Here is a 13,604-nt window from a genome sequence, read left to right on the forward strand (position 1 = left end):
CTTTTTTAAAAATTTTGGATTATAAGCTTTTAAAGATGAGTTTACTAACTTTTTGAATTAATGAAACATAAACAAATGATGATTGTTCTTAGGTATCGTGGTATTGGTGGAAAATGGTAGTTTCTAAAAATATGTTTCGTTTGATAAGATCACTTTTTTGTTAGAGAAAGCAAGTGCTGAGAACATAGGAAAATTAAGTATTCCATAGTTTGTATAGATAATACAAAACAGCATCTTGTTAAAAATGTTTTCTTACCTAAATGAAGTTACTGCTCTTTTTCCCGTTCCCTAATTATGATTCTACAGCCAAAACTATTACATCGTGTTGTGGAGCAGTTACAAAAGGTCCATTTTATTACAGACACTCTGTCAAAGGGTGAAACAAAGTTCATGGTAAGTACTTGCTTGAGTTGACACATCTGAAAAAAAACCTTGGAGACTGTTCAGTAACCATTCTGAGTGTGTGACCTCACTGTAGCTTAGTATAACGGTAGTCAATAAATTAACTGTGACACTTTAGATAAAAATAATTAGCAGATTCTCATAGCACTCTATATATTGATTTTAATTCCCTCAAAATGAATGTACTTAAAAACTTATATTTAAAGAACTAAATAAAAATCTTAAAAGCAATATGTGCTGGACAAGTTGGGTTTTTCCCATAGTAGAAAAATGTCTTGGTTTCCTATACACCTGGGGATATTCTGGGGATCCTTTCTGGCCTAAATCTCTTCCCTAAGTAGTTATCTCTGAAAGGCACTGGAGCTCCCTTCTGGAGCAAGTTTATCAACTGCTTTCAGAATTAGTAGTCAGGAGGATGTTTACACAATACAATAGCAGAAGCATTTTTTAATAGCCTTAACAGTGTTCTGCTGTGCACAGGGGGAGCCAGAGGAAAAACCAACAGAGACTGTAGGAATCTAGTTAGCAAAAATACAAGTAAAAATTACAAATTGGGCGGCTGGTATACTCCTGAATGGAAAAGATGGGTAGCCAAGTAGGTGTGAACATAAAGAATTATTTACTGTGGTAAAATTGGGTTATCCTAGTAACCGCTCAAAGAAAGAGAAGACGGAAGTGTAAGGACATGCACGTCCTGGTGACTGTTGCAGGTTAGGCCTGTTCACACCTCATAGTACGTAGGGGATGGGAAAGACTACGGTGAATACATTACTGTGCCTGTCCGTTCTCTCAGTCATATACCTGGCAGCATACATACAGATAGTACCAGAAAGGGCATCTCCCAGAACTATTTCCAAAAGGAAACAGGTTAAAAAATAAGAAAAAGTGGTATGTGTGTGTGTGATTTTAATGTAGAATACTTAGGTGAAGATAAGAGCAGGAAAAAAAAGACCTTTATATTGTGACAAAGGAATAAATCTTAGTGGATGGCTTGTGTATAAAGTTTGGATACTATGCACGTGGTTAGTTTATTTCCTGAAGTTTAAAAAATGCTCTGGGGTGCACGGGTAGTTCAGTGGTAGAATTCTTGCCTGCCATATAGGAGACCAATTCCCAACCCATGGATCCCCCTTCCCGTCCCCCCCCCCCCAAAATGCACAAAAACAAAAATGTTGTAAAGAAAATTCCCTGTGATACAAATATCACATATCTGCCTCTGTGTGTGAGTATGTATAGATATAGAAATACATATATATAGGGAGACACATTAAAAAACCTACTAAAAGTGCTCTGTTTAAAACTCCAGTTTTGAGCTATAATTAGTATTTTGTGAGGATGAGAAGCATACCAAGGTAACTTTAAAAAATTTTTTTAAAAATTTTTTATTGATATATATTATATATTCACATACCATGTAATTATCCAAAGCGTACAATCAGTGGTACACAATATCATCATATAATGCATTTATCATCACAATAGACATTGTTTTTCTTTTTTGTGAAAAATAGCATATACAAAAAAGCAATAAATTTCAAAGCACTTCACAACAGTTAGTTGTAGAACAGATTTCAGAATTTGGTATGGATTTCAATTCCACAATTTTAGGTTTTTACTTATAATTGCTTTGATAAACTGGAGACTAAAGGAAATACCAATATAATGATTCTGCATTCAAACTCGTTTGTTAAACCTTACCTTCTCTGTATAACTCCACCATGTCAACTTTTAAATCACTCTATTTTGGAGGCAATAAGAAGTGATTTGAGTCTTGTTGCAAAGGAAGGGTGAGTACTATATATTGCATGATAGAAGAATATTTGGATATAGAAGATGTAGTATTTTATTCTGGCTCCATTACTAATTAATTGTGTGATATTAGACAAGTTGCTATACTTCTACAAGGCAACGTGTATCTGTAACGTGATACATGTTGTTTCAAAGGGCTATTATGTAGGTCAAGTTTCCATGTACATGCTGGACAAATACAAGGTATAATCTGTTCAGAAACAGATCAGTAAAGGAAGATGACCTGGTGAGGAGAAAACTGGGGAATAACAAAAAAGAAATGGAAAATGAGGGAGGATGATGATATGAAAGAACAAAATGGGGAGAATGAATACTAATAGCAAAGAGAAGATATATTCATTCAATTCAACATATGTGTATTATGTGTCTACTACATTCCAGGCGCTGTTCTAGGAACTTGGGATATATAAATGAAGTAGGACTTACATTTGGAGGGTATGGAAGGAAATTAGATAGTTAACAATGAGCATAATAAATAGGTAAGTTATATAGTAGGTTAAGAAAAGTGCTGGTTAAGATAAATGCTATTTAAGAAAAGGAGAACAGATTGTGGGACGATGGGAGTGCAAGAGGCATTATTAATAAATTAAGGTGATCAGAGGAATCCACATTGAGAAGATCCTACTGAAGACTTGAGGTGAGGGAGTTAGCCAGGCACATATCTGAGGGAAAAGATATCCAGGCAGAAGGAATGCAAGCAAGACCCTAAGTAAATGAACGTCAGCAGAGACATCCAGAGAATTTAAGAACTCTAGGTTTCTGAAAGGAAATTGGCTGTAAAGTGAATTCAGCTTATAATTATAAAGTGAATAAGCCATTCTTATGTCATATCCACTTGATTTCAGAACTTTTTGTTGCTATAACTGCTGAATACATAAATAACTTTAAAGGTATGCTTATTCGTGTGTTTTCAAATTATCTTCAAGACATGAATTCCTTTTAGCTAAAAGTCATCAAACTTTAGGAAAGCCAGGGTTATTCCAGATCTTGTAAAATCAAGGTCTTCAGATAATTGAGCTCTTCTTCATACGAATATAATAATGTTTTGAAGAAAAAAGTTCCCTCTACTTTTAGATGCCTGTTAGCTTTAAATATGACGAGTGCCATTCCCTTTTTAGTATTTTCTTCAAGTTTGGCTTTGGATGATTTTCTGTGAAATATCTACAGTAAGGATTCAAGGGACAGTAGAAGATACCTGGACTACCCTGAAGAAATGAAAGAAGGCTTATTCGAGATACTCCACATGAAACTATTTAACAAATGCCAGACAAAACTAATCCACTCAATCTGTATTTACAATACAGAAAAATTCTTTAACATTAGCCCTTCAGAAAAAGCCAGGAAATAATATTAACCTGAGGGAAAGGAACAAAGTCATTAGATGAAATCCCATTACTGATGTGACAAACAGCAAGATAACTGCCTATGGCATCCAGACATCCATATCTGCAAGGTAATACCTCATGGTAATTCCAGATGGAAATTATTTCTGATCCATTTGAAGTTGGAGGTTGAGTTGGAACTTGTTAATGTGTAAGAAGGTAGGTTTCCTATTTTGAAGATAAACAGATTTCATTAATCCTTGAGTCATAGAAACACTAAAGAAAATGCTCATTTTAGATTTTAATTTTTTCTTTTTTGTTGAGTGAAACAGTATGGCCTTTAATGACCTGAGTATTGACTAGTCTTTAGCATCAGAAGCTATCATTTGTGAATTTTTCTTAGAACGTGGTATTCTTAACTTCTGTTTTGAAACTTGGTGGTGTATAGCTCTCTTTGCATATGTATGGGTTGCTGCCCACTCCAGAATTTTTACCCATTTTTCTGGAAAGGGAGTTAAAAGATCACAAAACAAATTTTAAAAATATTTATTTTTGTTGATAAAACAACATCCAAACATACAAGCATTCTTAACATACAGACATTCCATACATGGTGTACAGTCCGTGGCTCACAATATCATCACAGAGTTGTGTATTTATCACTGTGATCATTCTTTTGAACATTTGTATCACTATGTTGAAAAAGAAATAAAAAAGAAAAAAACTCATACATACCATACTCCTTATCCCTCCCTCTCATTGACCAATGGTATTTCCATCTACCCAATTTATTTATTTATTTTTAAAATTTATTTATTAATTAAAAAAAAATTAACAAATGAACTAAAACATCAGCATATATAATCCGTAATTCACAATATCATCACTTAGTTGCATATTCATCATTTCTTAGAACATTTGCATCAATTCAGAAAAAGAAATAAAAAGACAACAGAAAAATATAAAATGAAAACAGAAAAAAAAAAAGTTATACATACCATACCCCTTACCCCTCGCTTTCATTAGCATTTCATACTAAATTTATTTTAACATTTGTTCCCCCTATTATTTATTTTTATTCCATATGTTCTACTCGTCTGTTGACAAGGTAGATAAAAGGAGCATCAGACACACACACAGTTTTCACAATCACACAGTCACATTGTGAAAGCTATATCATTATTCAATCATCATCAAGAAACATGGCTACTGGAACACAGCTCTACATTTTTAGGCAGTTCCCTCCAGCTTCTCCATTACATCTTGAATAACAAGGTGATATCTACTTAATGCGTAAGAATAACCTCCAGGATAACCTTTCGACTCTGTTTGCAGTCTCTGTCACTGACACTTTATTTTTTCTCATTTCTCTCTTCCCCCTTTTGGTCAAGAAGGTTTTTTCAATCGCTTGGTGCCGGGTCCCATCTCATCCTGGGATTTCTGTCCCATGCACAAAACAAACTTTGTTAATTTTTGTTTGAAAACTGTATTAGTATAATGAAAATTCCTGGTAGAAAAAGGAAGATCCTCTAATTTTCTTATCTTTAAAAAATTTCTTATTTTCTACCTCTCTGCCTTTTTCTGATTTCTAGGGAATTTCCTAAAATTCAAACTCTTCTACTTTTGCTGTAATATTTTAAATTTTGATTTCAACTTTTCTAGTGAATATTCTTTTTCTGTAGCATTTTATTCTTATTTTAGGGATGCAAAATCTTCTGTTATTTGAGAATCTTACTCATAGCTTTGACAGGGGTCTAGATTTCTTCTCCCTGCATAATTGTTTCTTCCAGTTTGCTTTTTTCTGTTTATTTTGGTCTGTCTTTCATGTTAGATTCTTTCCTCAATTGACTCTTTATTTAGAATCACATAAAGGTTTAATTCTCAACTAGAATCCTTGCATGTTTGCTGTTTCATATAGTTCTCTAAAGTTGGTTATCATGAAGTATAACAGGAAGGTGGTGATACCAGAATGTATAGAAAAGCTATTCAGTAAAAAGTGCTCAGAATGCTAAAACTGAAGTCATTAAAAGTATAGCTATGTATTTAATACCTTTTAATTAAAATAAGCCTTAAATTTAAGAAAATCTTTGAGTAATCTTTAAAATATCTATTTTAGGGTGTTTGCCAACTTCCCAGTAAAAATCATGAAAAGGAGTATCCACACAGGAGAATTGATATCAGGTATTACTGAAAATTTGCTCTGACCTATTAACTTTTCCCTTCTCCCCCACTCCCTCACCTCTGTGTTCCTTGGTGTTCACATAAATGTCCAGAATCCCTGTTCTAGTTTACTAGCTGTTGGAATGCAATATACCAGAAACGGAATGGCTTTTAACAAGGGGAATTTAATGAGTTGCTAGTTTACAGTTCTAAGGCTGCGAAAATGTCCCAATTAAAACAAGTCTATACAAATGTCCAATCTACAGCATCCAGGGAAAGATACCTTGGTTCAAGAAGGTCAGTGAAGTTCAGAGTTTCTCTCTCTAGACAGAAGGCACATGGTAAACACAGTCAGGGTTCCTCTCGCATCTGGAAGGGCACATGGCGTACACGGCGTCATCTGCTAGCTTCATCTCCTGGCTTCCAGTTTCATGAAGCTCCCTGGGAGGCATTTTCCTTCTTCATCTCCAAAGGTCGCTGGCTGGTGGACTCTGCTTCTCGTGGCTATTTGTTCTGCTCTCTCTGAATCTCTCATTCTCCAAAATATTTCCTCTTTTATAGAACACCAATAAACCAATCAAGACCCACCCAATGGGTGGAGACATGTCATTCCCTAATCCAGTTTAACAACCACTCTTGACTAAATCACATCATCCAGGGAGATGATCTGATTACAGTTTCAAACATACAGTATTGAATAGGGATTATTCTACCTTTATGAAATGGGATTTATATTAAAACATGGCTTTTCTTAGGGGGCATACTTCCTTTCAAACCAGCACAACCCGTTTTTATTATGAAGTGCCATATGTTCCTGCCACATACAATGTTTAGCCTGAAAATATATAAAGAATAATATCTGTCTTACAGATTCTAAATTATTTTTCTTGTATATACCTCTCACCATGATGTCTTCCACAGCTCCAAAGTAGCTTCTCGCCAGGGGAAAGTTAGCTGTGATAAGTGACAGTGCTTTTCATTTCTCTGCAACTTTGCAGAGCATAGTTGATTAAATCCTAAACTAACTGCAGGATTGGTGTGATTCTAACGGTCTACCTAATGATAATCTTCTCTTCGGGTTATTAGACCACATAGACTTATTTTAGGTATTTGTGCCTTATGGATTTTAAGATTCCTATTTTGACCAGATTTGAAGCATGTGGTAAAAGGTTTATCTATTCAAATTTTTTTAGGTTGATACCCAAAGATCAGTATTACTGTGGTGTTCTTTATTTCACCGGAAGTGATATTTTCAATAAGAATATGAGAGCACATGCTCTAGAAAAAGGCTTCACAATCAATGAATATACGATCCGTCCACTGGGAGTCACTGGTGAGTACTTATGTCTGCATTAGAGCTAAACTGATCGCCTAAGAGAAAAAGTTATTTTCAAAGGTTATTTCTTTTCTTTGTTTTGGTAGTCCCTAAGGCAGAAAGAGGGGTTTTAATCCCTAAGGTGCTCTCCGGCCCTCAATTGAAAGCCCATCAAGGCAACTTTATTTCTAGCTCTATTAGAATGATTAAGTCCATTCTATGGGTAGTAGAACATTTTCTTGAAATCCAAAGCATTTTTCTTTGTCCGTTTGTTTTAATGTATCGCGTAAGACTTCTGAAGAACCCAGGTATCGTTACTTTTAGTACCATGCGAAACTGGGTAGCTTTGGCTTAATCTGTGCTTTATGAATCTTAACATTTTATAATATACTCTCTGATTTCTTATGTAATACCTGGTAGCCACAGTGGAGATCCAGTAGAGATTAAAATCCTATGTTAGGATCGCTTCATTGGCCCTCATTCGGATACCCAGGTTCCTTTGGTAGCGTGGGTAATACATGACAGACCTCACACACGAGCCGTGTGGGAGATGAGGATATTCAGTATCTCTTTTTTAATGACTTGATTGCCATTTTCGTTTTCTTCCGAAAAATGGTCCCACACAACTCTCAATCCTGAACCGTCTATATCTGAATTCCAATACTGATCTTTAAAATAAGTTTCTTTTCTTTTTACTTACAGGAGTTGCTGGTGAACCCCTGCCAGTGGACAGTGAGAGAGACATCTTTGACTATATACAGTGGAAATACCGAGAACCTAAGGACCGAAGTGAGTGAGGCCTGTCCTTTCTCCAAGACACAGCTCAACAGGAGTCTTAATTTATTTCTTAACCTTTGCTATGTAAGGGTCTTTGGTGTTTTAAAATAATTGTTTCTTCTTCATGTTTTAGCTTGCATTGTAGTCAATAAAACCTCTTGTAATACTATAAATTAATGCTGTTCTTATTTTATTAGCAAATGTGTACAGTTTAAATTTATATCTTATGTTCATAATCATACTTTATTAAGGGTTTAGTAGAGAAAAATATGAGATAGGAAGTCTGTCACGGGAAATTCTATATTCTGATTTTCTGCCCTTATGTTGTAAACTACTTATACTCACTTCCTTTCTTCCCACATACTGATCACAAATTAGTCAGTTAATATACACCAGAGGTTAGCACCTGGAAGATGGTTCAATAAATTTCTTTTGGAAACTAGGTACCTTCATAAATTCAATTTTTTTCTTTGGTTGGCCCATGTTAGAATTTATAATATCTATTTATAACTTAGACCAAAGAGCAATGGAATGATTTATTTCTTAAATGAAATTTGTAGTACTTGGTTTTAGTCTACTAGAAACAACTTTCCCAAGCATAACCACTTCCTATATGCCCCCATCACAGAATACAGCCTCTGAAACTTGAAGCAAACACATTTCACCTTTTTTTCCTTAATTTTCCTTCAAGGTAACTTTTAAGTACAAACAGTCAAAATGTATAAGTAAAGATACTCCTTGAAAGCCCTAACTTTCAATTATAAAAATCATAAAAGATAAAAACTAATCAAGTGGTAACGCTATTGAAAACAAAATATGTGAAAGTGCTTTATAACTTTTGAAGAGCTATACAAATATAAGATGTTAGTACCTTTTGATTTTGTTTCTTTATTGAACAGATTATTTTGTAGCAAAATGGCATTTTCCTTCCAATAAATGAAGGAAAATAAACATAGGGTTTTTAAGGAAAAATATAATATTTGCTGTGATAATTTTCACTGGTAAGATGCAAGAATTCACTCACTTAATTTCACAGACCATCATTTTTTTCTTCCCCAAGCTGTTGTCAGGTACCAGCCCTTCACCAAAAATTACTTAAAGATTTATTTGTAGTTGAGTCACTAGATTAAAATTAATTTTTTTTTTTTACAGAAACATCAATTTTCTGGAGAAATACACACAAAAAAGCAATTTTCTGTTTTTGACAAGGTAGCATCTCACAGTTCTCCAGATTCCATCTATTTCAGCTGCTACAAGACCTTATTTTAAGAGCTATTTGTACAGAAGAATTACTACGTTAATGTCACACATTTCTGCTTGACTAAAATGAGGATTCATCTTTATTTTGAAATATTTATAGCTTTTTAGATTTTTTGACATATTCTTAACCGGGCATGTTGTCGATTGCCAGTAAATTGACTTCGACATAATAGTCTGGGCCCACAATCACAACGCTGGAAAATTTCTGGACCTTGAGCAGTATCCTTATGACCCCTCCTAGAGCAGACCTGTCCCTCCAGTAGGACTGGTTTACAAATTTTGGTCCAAAAATGACGAGCACAGCAAAGTCCAGATCCACAGTCAAAAGTTCTAAGACAGCTGTCTCCTTCCTGTCCTGTAACAAGGTTAATATGGCATTAGCAATCAATGGAGGAAGTGGCACATGGAGGGGATTGCCACAGGGATAAAGACATGGGATATGGGACTGGAGGCCACAAAGCAGAAATAGGAACAGCAGGCAATTCTCATTGTCAGGTCTTAGGCTAAAAGTGGTAGTGAAATGGAAATTCCAGCCCTTTCTGACAGAACTTATTCTATTTTATAAAGTTAAAGCATTTACAAAGAAAGATCTGGAGTTTCCATCTTGAGAAAGGAAATAAAGTAGCATTCTACAATGTTTTATTAAATGGGATTTATACTGATACAAAGAGGGACCATTACTAACTACAGCCAGTTAACCTGAAGACGCGAACAAGAAGGGCCAATTGACCCAACTTCAAACATTCTGATTATGTTGAAGACTTTGAGGCTACAATTTTGTTAAAAGCCTCATCTTAGTGAAGTTTGTGTTTTGTACAAGGAAAAGAGGTTAATGTGTCTAATTCTATCTCTCGCAACTATTTTCCATCTGAGGATCTAGGAAGGTCAATTGCCCTTTGTTGAATTGTAGACACTAGAAAATTGTGTGTGTATAAAATTGAATTATACAGTAAAAGGTTTTCTTGCTAACCAGTCAGCTATTATTGGCTATTCTGCCCTCTTGGCCTGCTGACTAACTATGCTACTCCCTACACAATCTCAAGCTTCTTATGGAAAGAGATTTGTAAAGGGACATGTTCCCTACACGTTTCAGGGGTGGAGAGGAATTAAAAAGTCAGCTTCAGCCTATCTTTAAGCGCCTAGGAGAGGAAAATGTTTTTCTTACATAAAATGTCCTCAGAGTGCTCTGCTTACCCTTACTGCCTTGTGATTTCTTAGTATTTGGCTTCCTCTTGGGTTTGTTTTCCTGAATTGGATGGTCAGTTATTCCTTTTGTATCTGTGTCATCTTGGTCATCAGTCTCCCGTTCTGATATCGGGGCTGCATCTTCCATTGCTGTGCAAACATCTGAGGGACAACCACGTAAACCAGAGTTATTCATTTCAGGCAGGAGGAACACAGGTGTGTAATTATAACATTGTGATAGTTTGGCAGCACCTCTGCCTTTAGTTTCTAGAAATCTAACTTTCTAGATTTTTTAGGACATGTGCACTAAATACGTGCTCACATATGGCAAAGAGGGTATTTAAGTAATTGATGGAATCCAAGTGAAAATGGAATAATTTGAAAGATTCCAACTTGAATCCTTCCTTTAAAATCATTACTTCCAAGTTGCTGGCAAGAATTATTGCTGGGAAGTAAATTACATTTTGCATCCAGAAAAGGAAGCTGTGTAAATGTACTTCAAGCATGAATCCAGGAAACCTTTAGAGAGAATGCCTATGGTGGAATATTCTGTCCTGTGAGGTTCAGATGCTACCTGTCTTTACTTTAAAAACTGCTATTCACTGAAGCAAAGCAGTTCTGTGAGGGCTTATGATAGCTTACCATTTATGCAGAGTGTCCCCGGGCAGCACATGGCATTACGTTGGCACTTCCTCCGTAGCCCACGACACGTAACACAGAATGGCTTCTCGTCATGGAGCTTGAGGCAGAATTTTCTGGTATTGCAGTCCTTGTCAGACAAGCATTGTGAACCCTATGAAGGAAACTGCTGTCACAACAAGGTAGGCCTTCCAAAAGATATAAAATGATTTTTATTCAAGGAAGGAGATGGAAGAAACCAAATCATAGTGGCACTTTGAATGCTGTGATAAATGTTAGGCAGTTCAACTGCCAACATAATTATAATCTCACAAAGTGGAAATCAAGTCACCAACGAAGCACCCAGGTGTTGCAAAGGCTATCTGTGTTTGAGAAATTGTCCTATTTTTAAATGCAGAATTTTATTTTCTTATCTTCCTCAGAAAAAGAAAAGGATATGTTTGCCCATGCGTGTTTTACACATGGTCATGTGTTTTATAATATAAACCTCTAACTCTAGAAGCTGTGCTACAGTTTAATTAGCTGTCATGTTGGGGTTTGTGGCATTCCTATTTGAATTTTTACTCTAATGAATCCCATTAATCACTGCATCCATTTGCTGAGTAGACCTCTGTGAGGTTACCCAAGTGAACTGTTGTTTGATTTTTAGTATGCCTCATTCACAGACAGAAAAAAAGTACCAAAGGTCAATTTGGTCAATTTTTCTCATCCACATCTGATACTTTTTCATATATATATCTGAAGTGACGTTAGGGGCAATGACAACGCACCATGGCATGCTCCATTTAAATTTTAATTCACATATTTACTGGCTGTATGATCTTGGGCAAATTCCTTAACATCTCTGAGTCTTATTTTCTTCATCTGTAAATTAGGATGTATGATACCTATTTCAAGTTGTGAGATGATATGAGATCTTAATTATGTTCTAAAGGCCTGGCACAGGTAGAATTTTTAAAATATCAGTTTATACTTCACTTACAGACAAATCTATAACTGAATGCACTAAAAAGCCACTTTGCTTATTTAATAATATATTAATGCGAAGGCAAACGGATTCTAACAGGGTGGCTTCCCAGTTCCTACATCAGTCCAACTACTTTCTAGGTGAGACATTTTACACATTAATTTGAATGATTTACCTAAACCTAAATACAGCACCCATCAGTCATGCTATTACCAGCTTCCAACCACGAGTGCACAGTGTCCCCTTCTGTGTAGCTGCCCCTTACCTTCCGAGCTCCTTGCGTGTCGGCAGAGCTCTTGATGTTGTTGAAGTCCAGAACTAGAGCTCCCAGGGGAGAACAGAACCAGCCAAGTGCCAGCAAGAACACCACGACCATCCTTCAATCACCCAGGTCTCCTCGAAGTTCTCAGGTCTCTACGCGTCCTTGGAAACTGGACGACTCTAAATCCACGACAGAGCTTTTGCCAAGATGGAAATGCAGCAAGTCTTTTGTGAATGCTTTTTCTCTAAAAGGGAAGCAAACCTTAGTAAGGTGTGTGAAATTAGACGAATGAGGTCTGATCAGCAAGTTCCTTCTGAAACTATTTATAGTTGGATATATTCCCCCACCTCATTTCTATCCTCCTCCCGCTCCCCTCATTTCCTTCCTTCTTAGCCCACACAGGCTTCAACAAATCCCTTCAAATCTCGTTTGATCAATAGTTCAAAACAAGGACTCAATAGAGGAAGAGAAGAGGCAGGGCCACAGCAGCTTCTCCTCCAGGGGTTGAATCCCTCTTAATTATTGCATATCAAAGTCAGTTCAAAGGGCTAGTAGAAGAGCAGGATGTCTGTATCAAAGGAAACTCTGATAATCACCTGCATTTCCTACCTTCAGTAATCCTTCGGGTGGTGGGGGCATCTGTTCTAAGATCTGTTTTCACAGTTAATTGTGCTCAAAGAAAGAATGAATCATATTGGCCAATATTCTATGGAGGATGGATGCCAAAAACTAATGAGTTACAAAATATACTGAGACCCTTTAAGCTGGACTGCAGATAGTGAAGATGTAGAAAAGAGAGAAAATGCCTTCAGATTAACTTTGGCATCCAGATGTAAAAATCTCAGTAGTTTAAAAGCTATGAATATAATAGTACCTGTTCCTACTACATGTCAATTGGGAAATTACTCTACTTAAAATGAAAACTGCACTGTTTGAAGTGAGGGTTATTTAATGAGGAAAATAATGGGATTTATAAAAATCTTGTTTAATGACAAGATTTGACAGAAAGTCTACTTTGTACAGATTTATACAATTCAAGGGGAAGTTTGGGATCCATTTTAAGAGCAACATATTTAATTTGCAATGCATTACGTTAATTGACTTAAGCAGAACAGGTCTCCATGTCTCTGGCTGATTTCAGAAGGAATTTCAGACAGTTCTACATTTACTAATTGGATTTTTTTTTTTTTAATTTCTGCTTCATCTTTCTTTTGCCTTTTTTTTCCCCCATTACTTGTTTCAGAGGTCAAGTAATTTAGACCTGAGTTTACCACTGCCTTAGGTATTTTAAGAGTAGAACAATCTAGACTGGGTCAAAAAATTCCTTTTCTTTTTCTCTTAATTGTTTTCATTGTCCTCAGAGTAGATTTACCCCAGTACCTCAGGTGTGAGGTATTGGTTAAAATCCAAAAATGCATCCTCCACATGCCATAAATAATAATCTTAGTATTACTGGGTCTGCTTCCAAAACAACATCAGTCCATGGAAACGTATCTTGACATTCTC

General features: G+C 35.9%; 2 protein-coding genes across 5 annotated transcripts in view; one reads left to right on the forward strand and one right to left on the reverse strand.

The window, feature by feature from the left end:
• The window catches only part of POLB (DNA polymerase beta), a 54,630-nt gene extending 46,672 nt beyond the window's left edge, over positions 1–7,958 (forward strand). For 2 of the 4 annotated variants that reach the window (XM_077152606.1, XM_077152607.1), the window contains exons 11-14: positions 307–393; positions 5,650–5,714; positions 6,887–7,026; positions 7,711–7,958. In XM_077152606.1, the coding sequence (XP_077008721.1) occupies positions 307–393; positions 5,650–5,714; positions 6,887–7,026; positions 7,711–7,805 (387 nt within the window). In that variant the 3' untranslated portion in view covers positions 7,806–7,958. Of the gene's footprint in view, positions 1–306; positions 394–3,329; positions 3,753–5,649; positions 5,715–6,886; positions 7,027–7,710 lie in introns of those variants that run through there. The other 2 variants (XR_013172370.1, XR_013172371.1) reach the window with 2 other exon arrangements.
• A 954-nt stretch (positions 7,959–8,912) lies between these two features.
• DKK4 (dickkopf Wnt signaling pathway inhibitor 4) overlaps positions 8,913–13,604 on the reverse strand; it is a 32,458-nt gene continuing 27,766 nt past the window's right edge. Inside the window, exons 2-5 of the mRNA XM_077152624.1 lie at positions 12,102–12,342; positions 10,873–11,023; positions 10,240–10,392; positions 8,913–9,400 (exon numbers count right to left, since the gene is read on the reverse strand). Coding sequence (XP_077008739.1) covers positions 9,150–9,400; positions 10,240–10,392; positions 10,873–11,023; positions 12,102–12,212 — 666 coding nt within the window. The 5' untranslated portion in view covers positions 12,213–12,342 and the 3' untranslated portion in view covers positions 8,913–9,149. The remainder of the gene's footprint in view (positions 9,401–10,239; positions 10,393–10,872; positions 11,024–12,101; positions 12,343–13,604) is intronic.

The sequence above is a fragment of the Tamandua tetradactyla genome, chromosome 3, assembly GCF_023851605.1.
Source record: "Tamandua tetradactyla isolate mTamTet1 chromosome 3, mTamTet1.pri, whole genome shotgun sequence".
In the NCBI taxonomy this organism is placed as follows: Eukaryota; Metazoa; Chordata; class Mammalia; order Pilosa; family Myrmecophagidae; genus Tamandua; species Tamandua tetradactyla.